Source organism: Erpetoichthys calabaricus, chromosome 16, assembly GCF_900747795.2.
Source record: "Erpetoichthys calabaricus chromosome 16, fErpCal1.3, whole genome shotgun sequence".
Lineage (NCBI taxonomy): Eukaryota > Metazoa > Chordata > Cladistia > Polypteriformes > Polypteridae > Erpetoichthys > Erpetoichthys calabaricus.
This window is the reverse complement of record NC_041409.2, coordinates 18,787,679-18,815,541: the sequence shown is the minus strand read 5'-3', so window position 1 is coordinate 18,815,541 and position 27,863 is coordinate 18,787,679. Positions and strand designations below refer to the sequence as shown.

The following is a 27,863-nucleotide window of genomic DNA, read 5'->3' as shown; positions in this document are numbered from 1 at the left end:
CAGTGGTTCTCCCTGACTGGCTGCTCACTACGTCACTAATCAATCTTATAGGCAGAGGCATCACTGAAGGGGGCTTTAACTCAATATGTGTTAAAAAAAAGAAATGAGAGCAGGTCATAGTAACTAGTTACAGTGTGATATCACATTCAAATGAAAATCCACGTAAGGAAACAAGAGCTAATGAAACAGAGGATTAGGATGAAAAATGTAGGACAGTACAGTGGATAGTAATTAGATGACAAAAGAATAGGGCGACAGACATAATGGCTGCTTCAAATTCAACAGACGTCTTAACTCCGCATCAGTCTTGTCCCTCAAAGAACTCCAGATATCCTTTTTTCTTCTCCTTCCACTTGATTGCAATTATTTTGCCTTTTTGTCATGCAGCTACTGCAAAATGCTGCATCTTGACACGTTCAAGTGACCGGAGTCGCCAGGCAGATGACGTCAGTTTGGTCGTATGCATCTGTTTTACTTTTGAGGCAAAATCTCAAGGAGTTTTATAGAAACTGTCCATCGTTTTATAGTAACCTTGGTCAAGCAAGGAGCCCACCAGTGACAGTACAGATGATGCAGCAATGGCATATTGACTGTAGTTGCCATTCTACTTGGCCCCTCTACCGGTGTAAAGTATCGAGCTCCAGATGTACCCAGAGCTTACTTTGCAGAGTATGTAAAACTTGGAATTGAATCGTGTGCATTTGGTTCTGATATACTGTATCCACGACAGCCTTCCCTTGAAACCCATGAGACCTTCGCCAATACTCACGATTGGGAACATACAACTTCTGCAAATTTTAGATAATCACCTGATACACATCCAACAGTTTGTACAGCTTTTGTACTGGGTGATTGGCTTTATCATAGTCATTGTTATTAGTGAAATACGGGTATTTCATAATAATCAAAAATGACATTCATGAGTAATTTTATCAAAAATGGGTGTATGAAACAATCTGTTTGTGGATCAGTACCATATCTGGATTGGTTTACTCACAATGCCCTTCTATTTGAGGAGACTGACACAGAGGTTTGTTTCAAGAACTATTTTCTGCACCAGACCATCATTGACAAATAGTAAATTGTCCAAATAATCATGATCAACAAACATGAATATCAATGAAACTTGGCAGGTCAGACTCTACCGAACAGGCATCAGTTTCACATCATCATCATCATCATCATCATCATCACTGTCGCTCAATTTGAGCAATGGTTCAGTTTCAGTTTGTTCTAAAACTGGCTTTACAGCTTTTCATTTGCCATTGTGGTTATGGTTGAAGGCTTTGCCACACTCAAAAATATTGATGAGTTCCCATAGTGTAAGAGTCAATCCTAGAAAATTAATGTTAAATTCATATAAGTGCTCGCTTAATTTTGATACAGTAAGATTTTCTCATAGCTACTTAGACTATGGTATGGGCATTGTGCCCACCTGTAAGTTATCATGAAAGAGAACGTTCTTAGCTATAGCTGAAGAACAGAGTGTTAAGTAAGCCAGTTAGGTAAAAATCTTATTGCTAGCATGGACTGTTCGATACGTTTGCATACAGGAGGTGGCGTACAGTCTTCTTAGCATGTCTAATTTGCTTAACGTGACTCAATTACAACTGTGTGACAAACTAAAAAAATGAAACAAGACATATATATAAGCCTTAAACAGAACCTTTCTTGAATTTTTCTTTAATATCAATTTTTTTCTTTATTTTTTGTGTGACCTGTTTTGCTTTGAATTTTCCTAAAACTTTTAAAACGAAAATACCTGGTTGTTGGAATTATTTGAACACGTGTCACACTATTGCCAGAGCCATCCTATGGAGCAAACTAAAAGCTGTAGAACTTTAGTAATTTGGGACAAATGCAGCAACATGTAGTGTTACCATTACCATAAAGTGGCAGAACACATAGAAGTATTCATGCTTTATCTGCAGCATTATGTTATTTCATTCAGTAGATGTCAGCAGAATACTGTCCCAAGAGTTATTTCAGGGTTTAACAACGTGAAGCGAATCCTTACACATCATCCCGAGTCTGACTTGGGCATAACCGTAGTTAAATAGAATTCTTAGCTCAGGTAATGCTCAGGGTTAAATAACTCCAAGAAGGTTAATACGTACCAGCCAACCTGCGGCGTAGCATACGCCGCATAATCACGCCACTTTTTTAATGATTTTTAAGCACAGGGGAAAAAATGAACATTTGCAAAATCTGTAATTTAATAAACCAACAAGAAAAGTAACATTGCAACAATGCACGCTACGAACCAGCATACAATCATCGTTGAGTACGCACTGCCTGCTCATGTGCCCACCATTGTCTCTGCTACAGTCCACATGCACCTCTGAGCCACGTTGTCTTTTCATTGTTCTTTGCGGTTCCAGCTGCTTTTCTGTATATAATCCACCAAGTCACCCGACCATGGTAGTAGTGACGGGGGGGTGTGTACAAAAGGCAGAGACTTAATCAGTGCGAGCGTATGACCCGCACTTACTGGGTATTCCTCGTTCGTGGGGAACAATTGCAAGCCCCCGTCCCCATCATGAATGGGGTTCAACAGCTTACCCACGCCTGTTGGCGCAGGGTAGACACACGTTGATCCATTCAGTGTAGCGTGCCTGCAGTACCGGACATCCAAGGGCATCACAGACCTGTTAATGCTCAATCTCACGTGGCTGAAAGCCACTTGTCCCTCTAAGAAGTTGGACGCCGATCGCCCGACGATCATGTAACTATTTAGCAGTAGGGAGTCTCATTCGTTTTCAGAATTAACCAGACAAATCGCTCCACTAACTAAGTACGGCCATGCAACACCACGCACAGAATCGAGAAAGAGCTATCAATCTGTCAATCCTCTCCTTGTCCGGGCCGGGTGAGGTTTCCCGTGTTGAGTCAAATTAAGCAAAATTTGTGTGTGGCGAGTTGTTGCGTCCGGGCACATGAGCAGGCACTGTGAATGCCTTGAGAGCGTGGGTGGACGCGTGCCGGGGTATCTATATATCTTCTTAGATATAGACAGTGTCAGATGCGATGTTTGGTGAATTGTTGCAGTTTGTGAGTTAGCAGTTGTGATGGTTTTACACTCCAGTACATTGCGGTGAACGCTGGTAACAGTCAGGCGGGCAGGCGTTCTCGTCCCATGCTCTTAGAGTTGTTGGGCGTGTCTCTGTATCGGTTCGAGTTGTTGGGCGGTGCTCTGTCATTTGTATCCCATGGTCGGACGACTTGGTGGATTATATATAGAAATGCAGCCGAAGCCGAAAAGAATAATGAAAAGTCAACGAGGCTCAGTGGTGCATTTGTAATGTAGTAGAGACGAAAGCGAGTTGGTGAGTTGTTGCGTCTGGGCACATGAGCAGGCACTGTGAATGCCTTGAGAGCGTGGGTAGACGCGTGCTCGAGTTGGTGGGCGTGAGTTGGTGGGCTGGGCTTTGTGAGTTGACTGACATGGCTATTTTTTGCGTATCCCATGGTTGTCTTCCAGCAGTGTGAATGCCTCGAGAGACAGGGTGTCCTTGTTTGGTGAGTTGTTGCAGTTTGTGAGTTAAAAGCTGCGACGGTTTTACACGTTGGTAACAGTCAGGCGGGCGGGCAGGCGTTCTCGTCCCATGGTCTTAGAGTTGGTGGGCATGGCTCTGTGAGTTGTCAGCGTATCCCATCGTCTTAGCGTTGGCGGGCGTGGCTATATCGTGCGTATCCCATGGTTGTCTTGCCTGTTCTGTCGGCTTAGTGAATTATATATGTAGATTTTTCAGCAATCCCTGCTTTCTGGGGACATTGCTGAACAGCAGAATCTAGCAAAAGTTCTCCCATTATGTAAAAAACCTGACCAGGCCAATCCTAGTAACGTGAGTCCGTTAGCTTAGCATGTATGGGAAAATTACCAGGAAAAATTAGCTAAAGCAAAGATCAAGCAACACATATTAAACAAAGAAAGAAGAAACTGGTCTAAATAGGGATAGTGTGTTTCTCTGATTTGCCTGGGTATTATAAAGAAGCAACAAAAGCACACTATCATTTATCTTGATTTTGCAAAAACATTTAATTATGTGCCACACAAGGGCCTAGAGATCAAAATAGGAGAACATGGGAGCTCAAGGTGCAGACAGAAGCAAAACTGGCCTAAATGTAGAAGACAGGGGCGCTATGGTGAACCTTCTATAAATCAGACAACAGAGAAATGGTATCTGTCAGGGGTCAGTCCTTGGGCCTGCACTTCTTTCAGTTTATATCAATATGCCTGATAAACGTTTAACTTAACCAACTGAATATGTCAAATTAAAAGAATAAACTGTGGGTGTAATGGTCTTCTTGTTACTGGACTGAAGTGTGTGCTAAAAGAGGATAAACAAGAATTGGCACATTTACAAAATTAAGTAAACCGCAAGGTCAGTAGCTCATTCACAACTATGAATATCTTTGGGTGGTAACATATTTGTGTGCCAATCGAGAACGCAGTTGCCAGGACGAAGTTTAATTAAAGCTCTGATTTCTAACCGTAGAGACTCTGAACTGTTTGGTTTTCATCATGCAAATAGCTGCAGAGTCTCCCCATTTTTAGGGAGACTCGTTAATCAGGGTGCTGGAGAATGGCAAAGTGTATCATGTTGATTAGTACTTGCAAGTGAGAATTTCACCGTACTTTGTATGTGACAATACAGACAACATAACCAGGGGTGTCAAATTTGGACGCAGAAGGCCTGCTGTGGCTGCAGGTTTCCTTTCATCCATTTTCTTAATATATAAGCAACGCTCAAAGAACAGAATTTTTTCATATTCATTTTAAAGGCTTTGCTTTTAAAGATTTAGAGCCCTAAATTGTTTCTTTTTTCTTTTGACCAGAACCCAAACTATAATGAGATATAAAGAGCGCCAACCAATGACCAGCTGACTCGGGGGAGTCAAACCGCATTTTCAGAAGGATTACCAGTTTCACTCCATCCAGTTTCCTACTTAGAAGCCATTTATTTTTAATTTTAATGAAACCTTAGTAAACTTCATGGTTTCCAAATACAGTACTCTCATTCTGCCACAATGGACTTTCCTAAAAATTCTTGATTTTCCTTATTTGGGAGCAGCATCAGCCGAGCAGATCAGTATTCTCAAACTTTCACTTTTTTCTTTTGAAATATTTTTTTGTAACAGATACTGATACAAACTGGGTCAAGTTCACTGATCTAAAAGTTCTGAATCTTAAAAAGCAAGGCCATTAAATTGAAGGCATGGGAAGTCTGAGCCATTAGCAGACATATTTGGTTAATAATTAAGAAAGTGGTTAGAGTGAAGGCCTACAGTGGCATTGGTCCTCTAGTCTAACGCCCCTTCCCTTTAATTAGTATAATCATTACAGACGGACATGGACAGAATGCAGACTTGGCCAGATATGTGAAAGTGTAAATATCTACAGTCATATGAAAAAGTTTGGGAACCCCTCTTAATTCTTTGGATTTTTGTTTATCATTGGCTGAGCTTTCAAAGTAGCAACTTCCTTTTAATATCTGACATGCCTTATGGAAACAGTAGTATTTCAGCAGTGACATTAAGTTTATTGGATTAACAGAAAATATGTAATATGTATCATTCAGAGATATTACATCAATACTTTGTTGAGCCTCCTTTTCAAATCTAACAGCCTCTAGACGCCGTCCTCCTGTAGCCTTTGATGAGTGTCTGGATTCTGGATGGAGGTATTTCTGACCATTCTTCAGTTCACTTAAATTTGATGGCTGCCGAGCATGGACAGCCTTCTTCAAATCATCCCACAGATTTTCAATGATATTCAAGTCAGAGGATTGTGACGGCCATTCCAGAACATTGTACTTCTCCCTCTGCATGAATGCCTTTGTAGATTTTGAACTGTGTTTTGGGTCATTGTCTTGTTGGAATATCCAACCCCTCCGTAACTTCAGCTTTGTGACTGATGCTTGAACATTATCCTAAAGAATTTGTTGACACTGGGTTGAATTCATGCGACCCTCGACTTTAACAAGGGCCCCAGTCCCTGAACTAGCCACACAGCCTGATGGAACCTCCACTAAATTTGACAGTAGGTAGAAGGTATTTTTCCTGGAATGCGGTGTTCTTCTTCCACCATGCAAAGCGCTTTTTGTTATGACCAAATAACTCAATTTGTGTCTCATCAGTCCAAAGCACTTTGTTCTAAAATGAATCTGGCTTGTCTAAATGAGCATTTGCATACAACAAGCGACTCTGTTTGTGGCGTGAGTGCAGAAAGGGCTTCTTTCTCAGCACCCTGCCATACAGATGTTCTTTGTGCAAATTGTGCTGAATTGTAGAATGATGTACAGATACACCATCTGCAGCAAGATGTTCTTGCAGGTCTTTGGAGGTGATCTGTGGGTTGTCTGTCACCATTCTCACAATCCTGCACATATGCCGCTCCTGTATTTGTCTTGGCCTGCCAGACCTGCTGGGTTTAACAGCAACTGTGCCTGTGGCCTTCCATTTCCTGATTCCATTCCTTACAGCTGAAACTGACAGTTTAAACCTCTGAGATGGCTTTTTGTAGCCTTTCCCTAAACCAGGAGACTCAACAATCTTTGTTTTCAGATCTTTGGAGAGTTGCTTTGAGGATCCCATGCTGTCACTCTTCAGAGGAGAGTCAAAGGGAAGCCCAACTTGCAATTGACCACCTTAAATACCTTTATATCTCATGATTGGACACAACTGTCTATGAAGTTCAAGGCTTAATGAGCTCATCCAACCAATTTGGTGTTGTAAGTAATCAGCATTGAGCAGTGACAGGCATTCAAATCAGCACAATTACAAGGGGACGCACATTTTTTGCACAGCCAGTTTTTCACATTTGATTTAATTTCATACAACTAAATACTGCTTCACTAAAAATCTTTGTTCGGAAAACACCGCAGTACTCCTAGGAAATGAAAGACATACCACTGTTATCTTTTTTGTTGAAAGTAGAGTCAATTATTATGCAGGCTGAGAGGGGTTCCCAAACTTTTTCATATGACTGTATACATAGGCAGTGAAATGATTACATACTGTATATTTACACAATCTGTCTGAAGCTGACAAAGTACTTCTTATGATAAAAGCCATAGTAGAATTGTCACTCTCCACTTCTGGACAGTCTACTGAAACAATTAGGAAGCTAACACAAAGTTGGTGATGTGCACATTTGGGACAATTCCAGCCACAGGAACTGTTCAAAATGGTGTCAGAAACTAATGCGAGAATGGCTTAAACAAGAAAGGGATCATGATAGCAAAGTACTAAGAATCAAAAATAAAAAAAGGGACCAAATAAACTTGAACTGACTAGCCGTACAAAAGTCAAAAACCAAAACAATTTTTTAAGTTGTATTCTTTGAGAAACAAAGTTTTCTTGCATTGAAGAGTCCTTTCTTTATTTTCACAAACTGCAGAGCTGCTTCTGGCCATAAAATGTCCCCTAACACAATAGGACTACTCTGTGAAGTTGATCCCATACACACATACAGCATGTAGGCCATGTCCTCAACAAATGTGGCCTCCCTGCTTCCAGACATCACAGACGCACTACTCAACATCTAGAAAAAGGAAACTAATAAACTTGAAATGCTAAGCATTCCCTTGACTTCCTGTCAGCTGGCTTACATAATGTAGCCCATTGACTCCCACAAGGTGTTGAGTACAAGTCGAGGGAGGCCACAGAAAGCTGCACTCCACACCCGCGTCAAAGTTAGGTAAACAGACATAGACAAGCTCTATCTGGCTGAATTGTCTCTTCATATCAACACCCTTTTGAAGTTCTCCCCCTGTTCAAGTCTATTAAAATGTCCGGCAGTCAGTTCCTCCTCTGTGCTCAATCACAGATTCATTTAACAGTTGGCCGCTCTTCGCTTGCACACTTCTCCTACTCTGCCTCTCTCCAGCTTACTTGAATCATGAATGGTGCCCTGCTAGATGAACTCATATTTCTTTATCCTCACATTTATAAAAGTGATAGATATTAATATTGTACAGTATACAACGACACAGGGTCTACACACTGACCAAGTGCAGTTCATTAGTGCTGGTCTCTTGCTACAACTTTAATCTTTGACTTTCTCCTTATTCTAAAACCAAATCTGACACATAAGCACATTTCATTGAGCTGCCTGAAATGCGGATGACATGTGTTGTGACTTTGAACTGGATACGGTTCACGTTTGGTCAGGCGCCCTTCAGGCTAGCACTGGATGTTGCTTAGGGGGACACATTTTGTGTTTTTATAAAATTACTAAATACAGATTTATTTAACGAAGCACATCGTGACTGTGTGAAAAAAATTCAGCTTCAAAGATACCAAAGTTGGAATATAACACCATGATAACAACAATATATTGTATAATATATGTGTTATATCTACTTTATATATAAAATCCTAATCCTAAAAGTGCAACGATTTTATGTGACGTTTTCATGTCACGTTTTAAATCTGACTTATTTTAAAGCCTACATATATATGTTTGGTATCATTCTTTTCAGAATTTATCAAACTTTAATGAGATGTTGTTAGATTTTCAGATTCTTACTCCGTTTTTAAATTATTATCTAAAGTATATAATACTTACATAATACTCCTCATGAAACAATATTTGAAGCACCACAAAAAGTTTGCAGATCTTTTTCAGAAATGTGTTGGAGAAGGCATGGAACCAAGCACTTCATGGCATCTTGTAGAAGTTGCTTTAAGGGTACATGGTTCAGAAAATGATCACACATACACTAACACTTAGCTGTTAAACTGGAGTGGGGTAGAACAGACTGTCCCATATTCAGGATGAGAATCCGCACCTCCATATCAGAGGTCTTGATTATCTTCTTGAAGTCAACGGCCGTGCAATCAGTAGGTGAGAACCCACAACTGCTCAAGGTGGTGGAGTTTAAATATGCAGGATCCTTGTATATGAATAAGGGATCAAGCAGTAACAAGAATGACCAAAGGATTGCTGCTCTGCTGCTAGAACTCAGATCCTGGTGCAGAAACAGAGGCTAAACCTTGGGTTCACACTTGCTGGTTCCTAATTCATATTACATGGACATTCTCCCTTTTATCTTTGCATACTTACCGAATGAACAAGCAACTAAAATGATACTCTTGCACAGGCCTAGCAGGCTATGATAAAATGATGACCTTAATGAGCTGGGGAGACATTGGAGTAGAGCTGATACTCCTTCTTGGTACCTAAATAAAAATATTCCCAAATGCCATATTGAGAGATGACCCAGGGCAGTCCTGGGACACACTTGATGCATTACATTTTTGAAATGGCTTGTGAGGGTCTGAAGAAGTCAGGTGGAAATAATGTCTGCTGTGCCTTCTTCAAAGTGAAAAACGTGTAGTTGTTAATTTATGGAGTTATTCCCAACTAATCTGCTACAAATCAGATTTCAGGCAGCTGATTTCTGAACTGAAATTTATTTTAAAAATTCAGTATACATGCAACAGGCAAACTTCAAAAGCAGCTGGGTACTCCTCCACACTACTTCAGAAGAAACCCATCTTTCAAACTGTCCTCTGCTTCCAGTGTAAAGCAGGCAGTTCCTGTATAATATGCATGCCCAGCAACTTCCACAATGACGCCGTCAAATTCTCCACACTTCGTTCTCTGTTTAAAATGAAAAGAAAACACATCAATATTCGACTTAAATCAACCGCACAGGGAAAAACAGTTTTAGGCATCTTGCTTAAAATCACTCTTTGACAATTCCTTTCAAGTGTAATGGACAACAATTTAAGGCCTCCACATTTTATTATAATAGAATGTGAATGTATTATAACATGCAGTATTTTTTTTTATATTTCTGACCCAAGTAAATAATGTTAACTGTGTAGAACATCAAAAGCATTTACATCAATATTAGACAGTAGTTCAAAGCTGACCTGCATTTTACTTGTAAAAGTGGCCATATTTTAGACACATAAAGAATACTGTATATTTTCTGTATGATTTCTTGCATCCAGAGTTTGTAAATGAAGAGAAGTAGGATTGTATCTAAATAAAAAATTGAATAGTGTCCCATAAACAAGACATTCCAAACATCATCAATGAGAAAAAGCACACGTATACAAAGTATGGGGAAAGTATTGCAATCATCCAAAAATTCGATGAAGAAATTTTGATGAATCTCTACCTTTTAGACCTCCCTGACTTTCTTGTATACAAAGTATAGGCAACGCCTTGAAATCCTCTAAAAATTCCATTTTGAGATTTTGATGAATGTTGACGTTTTAGACTTCCCTGAGTCCGAAAACACCATTTCTGGAATTACTGTATGTCTGTGTGTATAAACATGATAACTTGAGTACGCTTTCACTTAGGTCAACCACATTTTGCATACAAGTATTAGGTATAAAACGTAGATTTCTATCAACTTTTGGGCTATTTCCATTAACCAGAAGTGCTACTTTACCTGAACACATACTCAATTTTTTTTTTTTTTATTCACGCAGCTGCAGAGTCCGATTTACTCAACTTTACTTTTCTAATAATTGTTCAATATATTATTAATTTGATTTAATTTGTTGTTGATGGTTCTTTAATGTACAGAATATTAAAATATAATCATTGTCAAATTTCCATACCCCTATCTGAGTATACGAGAAAGTCGAGGGGAGACCACTCCCATTTTTTTTTTTTTTTAAATAATGTTACTATGTGTGGTCAAGCACAATAAGGAGTCCATGCTGGTTCGTATTTGTTTTAATCTATACTAATAAAAGGCAAAGCCCTCACTGACTGACTCACTCACTCATCACTAATTCTCCAACTTCCCGTGTAGGTAGAAGGCTGAAATTTGGCAGGGTCATTCCTTACAGCTTACTTACAAAAGTTAGGCAGGTTTCATTTCGAAATTCTACGCGTAATGGTCATAACTGGAACCTCTTTTTTGTCCATATACTGTAATGGACTGTAGCTCGCTGGCCGTGGGAGGCGGGGTTGCATATCACGTCATCACGCCTCCCACGTAATCACGTGAACTGACTGTGAAGGAGAAAGGACGGCCTTATATGGCGTTCGTTTATAAAACAGCGGACAGGCTGTGTAAAGGCAGCTTCACAAAAAACAGATCCTTAAATTGTTATTGGTATATTTTCCCTCAATTTAAAAAGGTTTTCTTTTCTTCTTAATTAAAATTTAAAAGCAATACTTCACCGCTGCGAAGCCCCTCTAGCGCTGACGTCCGAGGTTCGATTCCCGTAAGGGAATGCAGTGAGTGTGTACGCCTGATGAGCCCAGAATTAGGGCAAAACACGTGTCGCGTACTCTTTGCATTATTTGACAGTAAACTATTTTCAACCATTCTATGATCTGCTTCTCACAACTGAAGGCACCGTGGCTGATGTTAGCTGACTTGCTGGCCAACCATAAGCGTTACCTGGTAGATAACCACCCATACAATCAGATTGTGATTCAGACTACGAATGCTGTGAATGTAATTACCCCGATCTACATGCTGTCAAATAAACGAACCACACGCAGTGGCGCAATGTTAGGGGCTTCGCCTCTAGCGCTGACGTCCGAGGTTCGATTCCCGTAAGCGAGTGCAGTGAGTGTGTACGCCTGATGAGCCAAGAATTAGGGCGAAACACGTGTCGCATACTCTTTGCATTATTTGACAGAAAACTATTTTCAACCATTCTATGATCTGCTTCTCACAACTGAAGGCACCGTGGCGGATGTTAGCGGACTTGCTGGCCAACCATAAGCATTACCTGGTAGGTAACCACCCATACAATCAGATTGTGATTCAGACTACGAATGCCGTGTATATATATATATAATCCCTCGCTATATCGCGCTTCGCCTTTCGCGGCTTCACTCTATCGCGGATTTTATATGTAAGCATATTTAAATATATATCGCGGATTTTTTGCTGGTTCGCGGATTTCTGCGGACAATGGGTCTTTTAATTTCTGGTACATGCTTCCTCAGTTGGTTTGCCCAGTTGATTTCATACAAGGGACACTATTGGCAGATGGCTGAGAAGCTACCCAACTTACTTTTCTCTCTCTCTCTCTTGCGCTGACTTTCTCTGATCCTGACGTAGGGGGATTGAGCAGGGGGGCTGTTTGCACACCTAGACGATAAGGACGCTCGTCTAAAAATGCTGAAAGATTATCTTCACGTTGCTACCTTCTGTGCAGCTGCTTCGTGAAGCGACATGCTGCACAGTGCTTCGCAAACTTAAAAGCTTGAAGGGCACGTATTGATTTTTGCTTGTTTGTTTTTCTCTGTCTCTGTCTCTCTCTCTGCTCCTGACGGAGGGGGTGTGAGCTGCCGCCTTCAACAGCTTTGTGCGGCGGTGCTTCGCATACTTAAAAGCCAAACAGTCCTATTGATTTGTTTGCTTTCCCCTCTCTTTCTGACAGACTCTGCTCCTGATGCGCACTCCTTTGAAGAGGAAGATATGTTTGCATTCTTTTAATTGTGAGACAGAACAGCCATCTCTGTCTTGTCATGGAGCACAGTTTAAACTTTTGAAAAAGAGACAAATGTTTGTTTGCAGTGTTTGAATAACGTTCCTGTCTCTCTACGACCTCCTGTGTTTCTGCGCAAATCTGTGACCCAAGCATGACAATATAAAAATAACCATATAAACATATGGTTTCTACTTCGCGGATTTTCTTATTTCGCGGGTGGCTCTGGAATGCAGCCCCCGTGATGGAGGAGGGATTACTGTATGTATATATATGTTTACATAACCTCTTTAACACACTACTTCTCCGCTGCGAAGCGCGGGTATTTTGCTAGTAACGATGATAAAGTAGAAATTTGGGAAGATGGAGTTTTTATTCTTGTTTTCTCAATAACTGAAAGATACGGCTTAAAGGTGAAGCTGAGGTGAGGGGGCATCTAATTGTGAAAGTCTATCTGCAGGTGGTGTTGCATCTACTAGGAAATCAGCATGGTCTAAGGACACAGTATGTGCTACTTGATAAACTCAAGCAATCTGTCCTTTTTTTTTTAATCTGAAGGTATTTTGACTACTTTCACTAGAACAAAATGTCTGGCAAATCAAATAGCATGAAAGCAGCAAAAAATATCATTCTCAAACTTGCTTAATTCAACTAACAATGCTCAAGTTTTCTGTGCTAAGTCAGATGTTCTGTAGATTAATATTCTTTGCTTTGGGTTCAAGTGAGCTCTCATGTTGTAGAAAGGTGTATTCGGGTTTATGCTGACTTGTTTTCTCTCGGCCTGTCTTTCTCAGCTTGTATTGGCTGGCAGGGTCTTTGCCTTGTATTCAGATACTTCTGTGAGAGAAACTGTGATTAGTTCTGTAGTAACCTGTAGTAATCTGTGATGTAGCTGTTTTCCACTTAAACGTTTGTCGCTAAGGCTTCTTCTTGAAACAAGGATCTATTTCACTCTCCATTTAGGTTGCATTGGTGTTACACAATCAACAGAAGACTTATCAAGACACATGGACAGAATGAGTATTACTTTACTGCATACTAGTTTTTAGGTGAAAGCTGCACCTTCTATTCACTGGACTGCACTTCGGTTTTTGGCACTGATGAAAGCCTGCCTATTCAGTTGTTTTCATTTGGTTCTATATGGTAATGCAGCACTCTTTTTTTTGGAACATTTTGTAGTTGTTTAAAGTAGAACATTTTAACTTAAGCACTACATTTCACTGGTGCTACAGCAATATGATGCTCTGCATGTAATATGCCACCTATTCATATGTACGTCCTTCAAAGATGTGGTACCTCCATGTCATCTGAACTCCCAGGCTCCCGAAAGTAGCTAAAATGCAATGGGGAAAAAAAGAAACTTTCCACAACAGATTTTGTTTTGTTTTAGGATGTCACAGTCAAGTGGGCTATCTGTGAGCTATTTTTGCTTTCATGTATTTCAATAGAAGACTATGCATGTATCTTTGTTTGAATTTACAGTTGTCACCTGATGATTAAAACAATGCAAGTACGTTTTAATTAGTGCACATTAAAAAAAGACTTGAGGTACAGCACACTGCAGTGGCTAAGACATGGCACACTCAAGCTGGCCCTATTTTCTTATGTTTTTTTGTCAATTTTGTGACTTTCAGTAATTGGGACTGATATGGCTCAGCATTATAAACATTTTTTTGCATATCCCAAATTGTTTCGGTACTCTTATTTCAATTACTCATACTGTATGTCTGCAGCGTTAATACATGAAGATTAATTGGCTTATTCATACTATGTTACATACATTGTGCAGAACTTTCTAGATTGTGAAAATTTAATAAAGCTTTTGACTGCATAATTCAATTGTTTTTAAGTTATATTTATTGATATCGCCTTCATTTTCAAGCCCATTTAAGATTTATTGGGATTTTATCTTTTTAGTCAGTATTGTTTATGTAGTAATTTTCATGTTTTTTTAGGTTGCAAAAAGATACGTTGTGGCTTATTAAAGAGCCACAAAATGTGGTACATAGGATTTAAGACTTTGAGATAATTACTTGCAACCGCTAATATACTGTACTGCACACACGTTACTCCTGGCTGAACAGATATAGTTGTCTTTTAGTTGATAGTGTAGGTTACATGTTTTTGGAAATTGTGACTAAGTGAAGAAAACCAATTCCCCTCAACCAAACCAATGGAATAAAGAAATGCTGACGTGTCGAGAAATCATTGTTAGCTCTTATGTGTTACTTTTATACAAAGTAGTACCTCTATGGCTGTTCCAGTGAACAAAGAGTCTGTTGCTCCACTTTGGAAAACTCGAGTTTGGTTCAGCTGAACAAGTCCTTTATGATGCTGTAAAGCAATACGTGCAGTCACTCCAGAACCAGTTGGACTTCTGTCAACCTAATTAAAAATAGAAGAATCTACAAATAGTAAACAGGAACAGACAAGATTATGTACTGTATATTTTAAGAAAATAGAGCATTATGGTCACTGAACAGTTTTCACACAAAGGTGTCACTTAAGTCATGCAATATTCATTTGGCAAGTTTTGTATAATCTACTGGGCAATAATTTAACATTAAGAAATGCACAGAGTCTTGTAGAGGAGACAAAAGTCAAGTTATAATTGTCATATGGCCAAGTGTAGAAGTTCTTTTTCTTACATCATGCTGGCAATGCAAATTACTTCTGACTCAGTTTCCTCAAAAAATCATAGGTGCTGTAAAAACTTTGTCTTGGTGAATGGAGTACAAAGTGTTTTGTTAGAGCATATATGTTATGATCCTAAAATAAATATGACATACTGAATGTTCAGACTCTTCTTATATAGTATATGCAGGCTCATCAAAAACATTTCCACATGTTAAGTTTCTTTAAGTACAAAACAGGCAAACTCTCAGTTCTCCTTCTCTTTGGCATGAAATTCTCATGAACAAGACTCTTGACCAATGAATGAGGAGGAGAGGCGGGTCTTAAATTCAAAACGTCACTCAAATGAAGCTTTAGTTTTTGTTTATGATTATTTCGGAAGTATATATTTAACATTATTTTAGACAAAACAGGGGTTATGCACATTTACATTGTTTACTATTCTACAGCACTATTGGCTTCTATTATAAAATGAACTTTTCCCTCTCCATTCTGCATGAAAACATGAGACTAAATTGTTTTTCTTGACCACCACTACAAAGTATATGATGTAAGTAACATACAATAAATATTATTTTTGAGTGGAGTATTAATTTGAGGTTTTAAAGCCAATACAGTGTTCTGATTTGTAGCAATTTTAAATCAACTTTGAATCACCTTCATAACATTATTGAATACTGCCACTGGTGATGACTTCTGTAATAATACAAAGACGTGCAAACACCCCAAACACTATAAACGCTTTCCATGGTCCATGGATTCAATTATTCAACAAGCCATCCAGTTTAATAATGTGGGATTATACATCTGTTCTGTGAAACCACAGTAGGCAAGGACATACAAAGAAGAAGTGTTCAGGGTTCCAACCAGGGCTGTGGAGTTGGAGTCTAGGAGTCAGAGACAATTTTGGGTACCTGGAGTCAGGGTCGGAGTCGGCAAAAATGTACCAACTCTGACTCCTAATAAATTTAAATTGTAATGAGAAAAAAAATACAGCAAGTTCAAATGTCCCATTTCACAAACAATAGTCATAATTATGTACTTCTCTGATGTAAGAATAAAGCCCAGTGCATAGCTGTGTTACTAATAGTGTGAAGTTCAGCTGAGCTATTATAAAACCTGACATTCACATATTGTAATACGGATTATGGTACATTACAAAAAGTGTTTCATTTTATTTCAGATATGATGTGTTTAACAAGTTCATTTGAGTTTAAACAAGTGTAATGATGTAGGAGTAGGTGCGTGCTATGGCCTGATGTGGCTTCAGCAGTTCTTGTCGTTTGTTTAAACTGGCCAATACCGTAGACAGTCAGCTTCCTAGCCAGTAGTTCTGTGGTTAAATGAAGTGTATGTTGCCTTCCTTCAATCAACATGGAAAATACATTAGCATATTAAATACTGAGGAGTCGGAGTCAGAAGTACCGGAAACTAAGGAGTTGGAGTCGAAGGATTTATCTACCGACTCCACAGCCCTGATTCCAACCCAGCAAGGAGTTACTGTATCTCAATTATGCAGCCTAATCATACAAAAAAAAAAAAAAAAAAAAGAATAAATTCTCTACTCATGACAGCAGAGAACCAATAGATATGTAGTGTAAATGACAGACAGGACACTTGTATTTCAGCCAGCAATAACAAAAGGATTAACATTTAAACAAACTAAATATTTGCTTTAGTACCTTAATCCATTATACAAATACACCCAGGCAACACAGGGTACTTCGACAGTATGAAATAAGATAAAGAATTGTAATCACTATATTATCTAATACATAATCAAATTTATTTTTAATCTCCTGGTTACTTTAATGCAATATCCTCTAACCTGTGCATCTGCAAAAACACAGATGTTGGCAGTAGGCTCTTCAGAGTAATTGTCTTTTCCATCAGTGAGAATTGTTCCATAAAGGAAAGCCAGATCTGGGCTTTTGGGATGGTGTAGTGCAACCTAAAATAAAACATTAAAAAAATAAAGTAAGAAGAAACTGCTGTATTACACAATTTTCATTTTTCTCATTATGATATATTTGGTATATGCAAAATATTCATCCACGCAGTCCAGTTATAGGGTTGCTGGAGTCCACAGCCTCTTCTCAAAGGTCTGGGACAAGTCCTCAGTCTACTGCGCAGCACACTTATGCACAAACACCCACACCACAGTCACTGACATCAGGCTAATCTACAGCTGTGGATTAACACAAACATCTTTGAGATGTGGGATTAAAGCCTATGCAGACATGGAGAAAAATGCACAATCCATCCAGGTAGTGCCTAGGCCAGGTTTTGAACCAAGCCTCCTGAACCTGTGAGGCAGCAGCACTAATTAGTGTGCCACCATGCCACATCAGCAGCTAAAGGTTTCTTCATTTTCTTCTTTAAGAACACATGCATAACTCTAGGATAGCTCTTTTTCCTCAATAACTTGTTATCAGATGTCACTCATTCTCCTAAATGTTTCATTAGCACTACTGTTCTTTACTAATGAATTGTGCTTAATCTTTGCTTATATTTTATGGTTTACCTATTATGTGAAATTTCATAATTTTCTTCCAGGTTATAGTCAGGTCAGGTTGGGGAGCATACACGGGTACAGCTCAGTGCTGCATTGACTACATGACAAAACACTTTGGGATCCTAGTTGGTAACGGCAGAGACATGGTCCAGTCCCACCCTCTGTCTGCCGCAGTCAGGGGTTACATAGGTGTCCCCTTGGCCTGGTCCAGCCGCTTGGGTCCTCAGCAATGAAGATCCTTTGAGCCGGATCACCCTTGGGGAATCTCGCTACATAGCTGTAGTGCCGTCACTGATGATCCTTCACAATGCAGGCAATGTGCCTCATTTGTGACTCCATGAACAACCGCTCGTTTGACACAAAGTCAAACCAGCGATACCCAAGGATTCTCCTAGGAGACACAGTACCGAATGAGCCCACTCTTTGTCTCAGGTCACTTGATAGCATCCATGTCTCGCAACCATATAGCAAGACAGGAAACACCAGGACTGTAAAGACTTGGACCTTTCTCCTTCTGCAAAGATAACAGGGGCGCCACACACCCCTTTCCAGTGACCTCATGACCCTCATAGGAAGAGTCACCATAGACATGAATGTCACTGCCAAGGTAAGTAAACCTCTCGACAAAGTCGACACTCTCTCTGCAGACAGACGCACTGCTGATGGCTACGCCCAAGAGGTCATTAAAGGCCTGGTTATAGTGCTGCATGCTTAATGACACAAAGTGGTCGCCACACATACATCATTAAGCCACTACCATCTTTTTTAAGAAAATAAGTTAGACAGAGCTTTAATCTGAAGTTAAACACTTCATTTTCAAGCTCTGTGAGTTTGCTTGTGTCTGGTGTCAGTTTTGTTTTTGTTCTTAATTTTCCTAGAAACACCTGTTAGTTTAACCTTGCAGATTATTACTTATAATTCTGGTTAGGGCTCCCAGAAAATCTCTGCTACTCAAGCTGTAAAAAAAATCTTCACTGTTTACGGACAAATGTATTCAATGGTCACACTTACATGTTTTGTACTAATGTCAGTAATATGCTTATTTCAACAGAATATGCATTTATTTCATGTCATTAGACTGTAAATATAATTATTTTTTACTAGATTTTTCAAAAGGACAGATTCTTTTTTTTTTTTACAATTAACCTAGGTAGTACTATATATGTCTTAGCAAACGGATGGGGGGTTAAAATGCCAAGCGTGGCCAACTAGGAAACGACCTGGGGCGTCAAGGTGGTATTGTGCTTTCCGAATGTCCAGAGTGCATGAGAATTCCTCAGCAGGAGCTAAAGACTTGTGCCTAGGATAGGTGGCATAGTTTGAACAGCTCAGCATATTTCAACTTAGACCCTCACAAGGATGAGTAAATGAAAGGTGAAGTGTATTTGGAAAAGTGAACAGGAGACTACAAACAGGATTCCAGGGGTGAACCAATTTGAGGGCCATATTGACCGAATGTCTCTGCTAAAAAAAACATCTATGTTACATTTTATGCTCCTGAATTTGTAATACTTATTTTTATTAGAGGCAGTAAAGCTTCTCAGTTTAACATAATGCTACAATTTCTATTTTGCTTCCCCTAAAAGCATACTGTAAAAAAAATGAGCCACTTTCAAACATTTTAAATCATATCTCCATAATGCTATAAGCTTCTGACTACATAGTTTGGAAAAGAGTTGTGCAAACTACAGGGTGTCCTGCAAGCAAATACAGTGATTCATTGTCCGTCTATCATGTTCTGGTTCACTGCACGTTGCAAAATTCTTGGCAAATGAAGGAATAACTAATAAATAAGCAAACAAGTTAGATAGTCAATGCAGTCATTTGTACTCAAAATAACCACATTAAGATAAATATTTGCTTAAGTACATATAAATAGTTAATTCTACATCTGCCCACCATTTACAGAAACAGAACACCAAAAAGTACATTTAAGTAAGACATCATACTGAATGCAGTAATTCTCTTACAATTCCATGAAGATTGCAGGGCAAGTCGTACACTGCTGTAACCCTCCCAATATCTAAAATAATATATGACATACTTTTATATGTGTATTTATTTCTCATCTGTTAATATAGTTACCATAAAATTCCTTCTGGGTGACTGATACTGTATCATATCTGTAGTGATACACCCACTTGTGTCACTAATATTAACTTCACTGTTTCTAATCAGTGTTTCTGGTTTTATTCCACCCCACCCGACTGCTCTAAAATCATTCATACATTTTAAAAGGTTTAACACAAATAATGGTCAGTTAGAGTGCATATGCCTACCTGTGCTTTAACGGCATTTGTGACTGCAGTAGCAGCATCCACAAGGTCTCTGGTTTTTGACTGAGTGACATTCAGCCCAAATCTCTCTGCACTCACAAAGGCATAGAAAGCTCCACCATATCCAATATCCAAAATCACTTGGCCATATCCCGGTACATCAACAGAGATATCTGTGAGTATATTGCATAGAAATAATTAGTGATGCCATTTTAGTTACAGAAAAACACTGCATAAACTCCTAACAGCCTGAAAAAATAAGACTTTTAATAACTAAGTGAGTAATGATGCTGCATTCCATATTTCACTGGAGTCATGACAGCTCAGAAATAATACAAATGCACTTAAACCACTTTAGGTTCTTGCCTAGTTAACACAATTGAAGTAAATCAAATATGGAAAGTAAAAAACAATTTACTTAAACTGACACTCAGATTGTGCTTGATTTTAAACTTGCAGGATGACCACAGTTAAGTATTCAATACGGAGTTAACACATGTTATGATCAGTATGGCTCCATATAAAACTTAATTCTGTTAAGAAAACACAACTGTTGGATTTAAGTATTCATTAACAACTTATGAATACTTATTGGAGGCTAGATCCAGCAGGACAAAACTGTGCAATGACACATAACACTCACTGAGAAAAACAGACACACTGAAATAGACAATGCTGCTTCTGGTGTTAAGACTAGAGATGGACATCCATTAGGGCGACCAAAACTGAGGGGCTCCATTTAGTAGCAACCACTATGGACACCGAGGGGGAAACTCTAGAACTCCACATGAGTTTCGACCAGCAATGACAACAGGAAGCTAGTCTTCATTTACCAAAAGACGGGCTATAAATGTAAACCACAGACTAAGACAAAGAATGACACAAGTTACCATTTGATCTACAAAATATTTCATTGTGTACTCCGCCTAAGCACATTTTTATCTAATTAACAAAAAGTCATTCTCTGAAAACCGTGTCTGCGGCATTACTCTCTAGTAACCTGCTTTGTCAGGGCTAACAGTTCTCTTCAAAGACAATGAAGGAGATAAAGGAGAATCCCTAAAAAGGAGTCTGTGAGTGGAAACTTAACCAACAGCCTCGGGCATGAAAGCACTTTTTGTTTGATAGGATTAGCACTACTGGGCAAAATATAATTAAAACAATGTCTTGGCAACGATTTTTATGATGGTGTTTTTATTTAAAAAAAAAAAAAAAAAAAGCCAAATTATATTACAAAAAAATAAATAAAAACATTCTTCTGTTATTTCTATTTCTGTCTCTCTATTATAAAAAAAAACCTTGGTGGAAGGGAGACCAGGGAGACGAGACGTGATCTTCTCAGAAGACACTTTAAAGACCCGCAAGATGAAAGAGTTTGGCCACGGAGCGTCTCACGGGGACCTTAAACATGAGACTTGGTGCCAAGAGATTGCAATTTGACGTCCCGTGAGACAAGGCAGTGAGACAACATTTTAAACAAGTTCACGGACATCTAACCAAGCAGTTGTTGGAATGCTTTTGGCAGACAGACATCATGTGCTCCCAGCTCTTAAAACAACGACAAGCAGAACATGCAGCTTACCAGCAGCAGCAGGAAGCCAGCAGATGATCCGACCACTTCTCCTTAATGTGTGTTCAGCACCCCACTCCCAACCCCCAACCCACGCCTATACAGGCTTTGAAATGATCGAAGCAAAGTGCGACAAGCAGAAAACACAGCTCGGCAGCAGCAACAAGCCAGCAGATGATCCGACTGCATCTCCTTAGCGTGCGCTCAGCCCCGCCTTCACAACGCGAGCAGTGTTATACGTCCTGCGAGAAAGAGATTTAACCACGCCCAGGGCCAGAAATAAAGAACAAGTATTGTTTTTACAAAAGTTGTAAAGTAAAAGTGAAAATAATGCATATGTAACAATTCCCATGAAAATAACAATCTCTTTAATTGTACGAGGTGCGATCCAAAAGTTCTCGGAATGCATTTATTCTGCAGCCAGAAGGGTTTGGTTATATCAATCACCACTAGATAGCAGTTCAAGTTGTCTTTGAGAGCTGTTATCACGCGTTAGAACGTCAGTGCATTTGTTTTTCAAGTTGCAGTTCTCGTTTAAACTTCGGTTGTGTCTGTGAAGGGTTGTTCGTGAAAATGAGTGATTTCAAAGAGCAAAGAGTGTGTGTTAAATTCTGTTTTAAACTGAGACAAACAGCAAAAGAAAGCCATGAAATGTTGCAACAAGCATTCTACAGGGATGTTCTAAGGCGTTTGCGAAATCGAATTCACCGAACACGTCCTCCGATGTGAGCTGACAAGTCATTTCTTTTGCATCACGACAATGCACCAGCTCACACATCTTTGATTGTGCACGAATTTTTGACTTCTACAAACTTTACTGCCATTCCCCACCCTCCGTACTCCCCTGATTTAGCACCGTCTGATTTTTTTTTTATTTCCTAAGATGAAGATGAGGCTCAAGGGACGCAGATTTGAAGACGGTGGAGGAGATCCAAGCGGTAACAACCGACGTCTTGAACACACTGACAAAAAACGACTTCCAGAGGTGCTTCGAAAGGTTGAAATCTCGCTGGGATTGGTGTATCAACTCAGCGGGTGACTAGTTTGAAGAAACTGTTCACCATTAATTGTTATTTGGTGTGTATGCTTTTAAATAAATGCATTCCGGGAACTTTTGGATCACACCTCGTATATCTGGTAAACCAAACCCGGGGATGTGCGAGCGAAGCGAGCAGGGGGCAGAGCCCCCTAGTATAGGAAAAAATAAATCAAATGTAATCAGAGACTCCAGACTGTACCTTGGCATGCTAAGAGTCAAGCAGTGTTTACTGGGATTATCCTGTCCAAACTGATATTACAATGTTCAGCTGTATTACGTATGCACAGCACAAGATCCTTATTTGCACGTATCACACAGACTAGTTAAAGCAGGTTAATAAAACCAACAGGCAATGAACACAAAACCAGATGAACTATGCAAGAACACACATTTGATCCAGTCTCACATTTATCTGTTTGAGTGGCTGTTGAGTAACCTTGTGACCGGTGCGACTTCTTGGCCCCATCCTGCCTAGGAGGGAGAAAGGAGGCCAGGCAGGATGGCTGAGGTCTTTAATAATCCTGTTTGCCTTTATAATGTCCTGAACAGATGGCACTTATTTGCCAGTAATATGCTGAGTCAACTTTGTCATCCCCTGTGCTGTGCTTAAGCAGGTGCCAGGAAGGATGGATTTTTTTTCTTGCTGATCCAAAACTCTAATTAGCCCGTTCCACAAACTTGTACAAGTGACCCAGAGATGGGAAAACCTTCTTCCTATTTTTAAGCCAGCAATGATTTGCATTTATTCTGCCTCTCTCCTTTCACTTCCAAAACCTGATTTTTGCAATGAACAAAGTATTGTTGAACAGCACTTCACACAAAAGTATCAAAAGTGGACAAAGGGTACAATTTTGTTGTGGAGGAATTCCTTTATAATTAACCATGTAAATTTGTTAGCTTTTTTGTGCCAATATGGTGACAGTTTCAGCTATCCCATTTTTTTATATTTAATGGTAGCTCACTTTGCTTTGTCAGACATCAGTATATCTCAATATAGAAAGAGAAAGGCTGGAAGTATGCATTGATACAGTGTGTTACTGCACCCACCACACAGACAAACCACCTCAGGATCCCAAATTAGGGCCTGAGCACAGCCGTACAACAGGTGACACCTCAGCACCACACTAGTTTGAATGAGGTGAAGAATTTTACAGTGGCTGGAGTGCCAATCCTGCCACCAAACCCCTGAGTTTTCCCTGCAAGTTGGAGGACCAGCTTACAGGGCTGGATGCAGGTAAATGTCATACCAAGGATGGAGCAATTGCAGGTTAAGGTCCATGCTCAAGGGCCCAATGGTGTGCAATCACTTCTGGCATTTACAGGATTCAAACCAGCAACCTTCCAATTGCCAGAGCAGAAACCCAACCTCAGAACCACCACTCGGCCTATATAGAATAAGGTTGGGAGCATGCACTGATACAGCACGTTGTCGCACCCACCACATGACAAACCACCTCTGAATCCCAGATTAGGATAATATAAGTAATCTTATAAATTAATTGTGTTTCCACCCAGAGTGTTATTTTTATTCAGTCAGAACCAGTCAATCCGTTAGGTGAAAAAGGCAGACGCCTAGAGACCTGTCATCGGAAAGGGTGCCATTCATGAAAGTTAAGGGGTGCTTACTCTGGACACCAAAGGGAACACACCTCCCCCCCCCCACACCCCGGGGGTTGAAGTCCAATAATGCCAACTACCAAACTATGGACAATGAGGGGGGAGGTCTGTCCACTCCACCTAGGGCTCCAAATGGGCTTAGATTGGCGCTGCATTCAGTGCAGCCTCTCACATATTAATTCCAAGGTAAACATTTGCCCTTTAGAACCCCAATTCATCTGTCAGGACAACACCAAACCAGCAAAGCGTCAATCTTAAGGTATCGCATACACTTTATATACTCATCGGATTTGAAAAGGCCAGCTACAAATATACATAGTGTTGCAGCATAAAACAAAATGTGGTCCTTGGTGTCTTTCCATGGTCTGAGTCCTCTTTCTTCTCTATGCTTTATAAGTCAAAAAGGTGAAAAATTAGATAAGGTTGTTTTTGTTTTGAATTTGAACACTGAGACACCACAAACGCTCTTGTTTCATGAATTTGTCATTGCTTTGGATAGCTGGAAAAGAGTTTACCTCTCGATGACGAATCCCAGAAGAAAATATATGGAAGTGCGAAAAGGACTACTAATGTCAGTTTCTTAAGTGGCATCATCCATCCCGCTATATCCTAACTACAGGGTCACGGGGTAAGTGGCATCATTATAGTGCAAATTACAGCTTGGAGTGAGCAGATATATGTATTTTTAAATAAAGGGTAGGAGAAATTATGTTGCAGCATAGAGAAAGCTGCTTACTATGAACAATGACTTTCATAATTTAAATCCTTAAATTAACTGTTGCAGTTGAGACGCGTACTGTAGAGGAGTGGGCCCTTCAATGGACTGGTGTCCTGTCCTGTGCCTAATTCTGCTGGGATTGCCTTAATTAAGTAGGTTTGAGAATGTTATCTGTGTGTATGAGTTTGAGTATCTCTGGGTGATGGAACCAGAATTGGTGCCTGTTGTATGCCCATTGTTGCTGGAGTAGCCTTCAAGCTCCATGACAAATTAATCAGATCAGGTTAGCTTTTTAGCTATTACAGGGAACATTAATATTATTCAGGATAAACATAATTTTGGATGGTGCAAATGCTTGTGTCTATAACGATTCAACACATTCGATTTCTTCGCGGCAGAAAGAAAATGGTTGAGATGAAATTTGCTCCTAAAAATATTTAATTTGGCACTTTAGATGATGTTCCTGGAATTTAATGTCATATGTGATATTAATCCTTGAATGAATGAAATCAGCTTTTAAATAGCACTAAGTTAATGACCTTGTGTTGATGCAGAACATTGTTCACAGTGGCACCCGAGATGTCCTGCCTATTCCTGCCCATTCTCCTGTACGCTATAACAGGCACATTTTTAAATGGTACAAATGCTGCCATTCTACTAGACACTGTGCTGAATGAAAACAGCCTATAGTCAATCACTGCTTATGCAATACATCCACTATGAACCTATACTTGTAAAAATATGTCCAACAAACAGTACTTACAAGATGTTTATTTTACATTAGCAATACATTCAATTTTAAGATTTTACTTAGAACTCCAGGATGAAACCTTGGTAAAGTGTGAGAGCGGCCCAGCATCTTGGCTCCTTGGATACATTACCTTACCTCTTCATTGCCATCCATTCTTCACAGCACTTTAAAAAAAATCTAAACGGATGTCAGAATGCATTCTAAACGTAATGACACATGTGTGGAGTTACAAAAAGGGACAGAATAAGAAATGAGACAATCAGAGGTACAACAAATGTGGGACAAATATCTAAGAAAGTATAGGAAAGTAGGTTGTTATGGACAAGTGATGAGGACAGACAACAAACGTGGGCAAAAGCTACATCACCGTGTGGTACAGCAACACTACCGCTATGGACCGCAAACGCCTGCAGAGAGTGGTAAAGACTGCTGAGAAGATCACCAGGACCCCACTGCCCTCTCTATAGAGCATCTACAACTGCAGAGTCCGCAGGAGAACTGCCTCGATCCTCAGGGACCCCACCAAACCCCAACACGAACTGTTCACACTTCTACCCTCAGGCAGGAGGTATAGGTATGTGAATTTCCCCTTGGGGATTAATAAAGTACCTATCTATCTAGAAGTATGAAATGCAGGACCTCTGGGCTAAAGAACTCTTTCTTTCCCAAGGCCATTAGACTTCTAAATAACTGACTGGAGTTTATAACCGCGGTTCATCTCATTCTATCTACCTAACACAACTGTATTTGACTTGTCCATCACACAACTACCTGCACATTCTATTTTAATACTTTATGCTGCCTGTTAATTATTATCTATCTGCTACTTATTATTTATGTTTATCTTTATACCTTGGTTTTGTCATTTGGTGTGAACAGCAAAGAAAGAATTTAATTGTACAGGGACACGTGTTTCCTTACTGTGCACAGGACAATAAACCTTGAACTTGAAGAGTGATGGACACGGGGATAAAGTGAAAGAAAATCTGAAGGAAATGGGCTTGACTGGAGAGGATGTGCAGGACTGAACTCTATGGAGAAGGTTGATCAGGCATCTTGACCCCATATAGAAATGGGAAAAGATGAAGAAGATTATTACAAGCCCACAAAATTCCTCAAATGATGACAGTGTACTGGATTCAACTCCCTTTCAGTATCAACTATTTACTACTTACCAAAAAGTTCTTAGGTCTGACTGCTGAGATCTTTCGAAATCACCAAATCCTGATGCATGGTAATTTAGGCTGAAACCTTATTTCATCACTGCGGTTTCCACCCAATGGTATTTTCTACATGTGTCCGCCCTGAAAGCTATTTTTTTCATTAACTCGTCAAGATTATTTTAACATATTATTAGAGCTATTTAATCCATAGACCAGAACCCATCTTTTTGCACTACATTGTCATTATGACTTCAAAATCTCCGAACATGTTTTTTGTGGAAGAAGACTCACCCGTGGCAAATGCAAAAGCTGGCACGCTGTGAAATCGAACTTTTCCAGTTCGTCCGTCGTTGATTTCGACAAATGCTTTCACCAACCCACACGGACAGTGAATGTTAACCTGCGCCTCGGAAGTTTGCGGCTTTCCTACCAGCCCATAGTCTACAGCGTAGCGGCCGAGCGCGATGACCGCGTGTCCGCACATGGTGCTGTAGCCTTCGTTGTGCATGAAGAGAACACCCAGGTGCGCCTCGGGCAGCTCGCTTTGGACCAGCAGCGCCCCGTACATATCATAGTGGCCCCGCGGCTCGTGCATCAGCAGGCGTCGGAGGTGATCCAGCTTCTCTTGCACGTAACGTCGCTTTTCCAGGACAGTCTTGCCAGCAATGTCTGGGTAACCGCTAACGACTATTCTCAGCGGCTCTCCGCCAGTGTGCATATCGACTACCGAAAGAACCGGACCGTCGTGAGGTGGAAGCTTGGCCGCTTGCATTTCAGCGCTCTGAACTCGTTCACAACAGTAACTCGATAAGGATACAAGTAGCTTCTTCAGTTAAGAACTTTTCCCATGTGGATAAATCTGCTGACGTGTGGAAGTCCAAAGTGCAAAACAAAAAGAATAATGTCTCCCTCTCCAACACTTATTGATTGTGCAAGTTCCCTTTAAAGACTATTTATTATCCCCCAATAGTTATAATTACACGAGTTTCCCCCGTAATTCTTTTCAACTAGTATTCAGATTTAGCGAATGGACGAATGTACTGGATCGAAACACCACAGAGCGAAACTACTTTCTTACGTCGTTTACAGGAAGATTGTCCTTCTACGCTTTCCGTCTTAAGGCTGTCAGTTGCGTCATATGCAGAAGCACGGTGCGC

General features: G+C 40.0%; 1 protein-coding gene across 1 annotated transcript; it reads right to left on the bottom strand.

Annotated features, from left to right (window-relative positions):
• Positions 1 to 9,401: 9,401 nt before the first annotated feature.
• Positions 9,402 to 27,773, bottom strand: LOC114666424 (trans-L-3-hydroxyproline dehydratase). Its single transcript, XM_028821282.2, has 5 exons — positions 26,998 to 27,773; positions 19,852 to 20,021; positions 16,886 to 17,008; positions 14,671 to 14,808; positions 9,402 to 9,610 (listed from the first exon to the last, which is right to left on the bottom strand). The coding sequence occupies exons 1-5, from the start codon at positions 27,476 to 27,478 to the stop codon at positions 9,485 to 9,487; spliced, it is 1,038 nt and encodes a 345-aa protein (XP_028677115.1). The 5' UTR covers positions 27,479 to 27,773; the 3' UTR covers positions 9,402 to 9,484.
• Between the last annotated feature and the right edge of the window lie 90 nt (positions 27,774 to 27,863).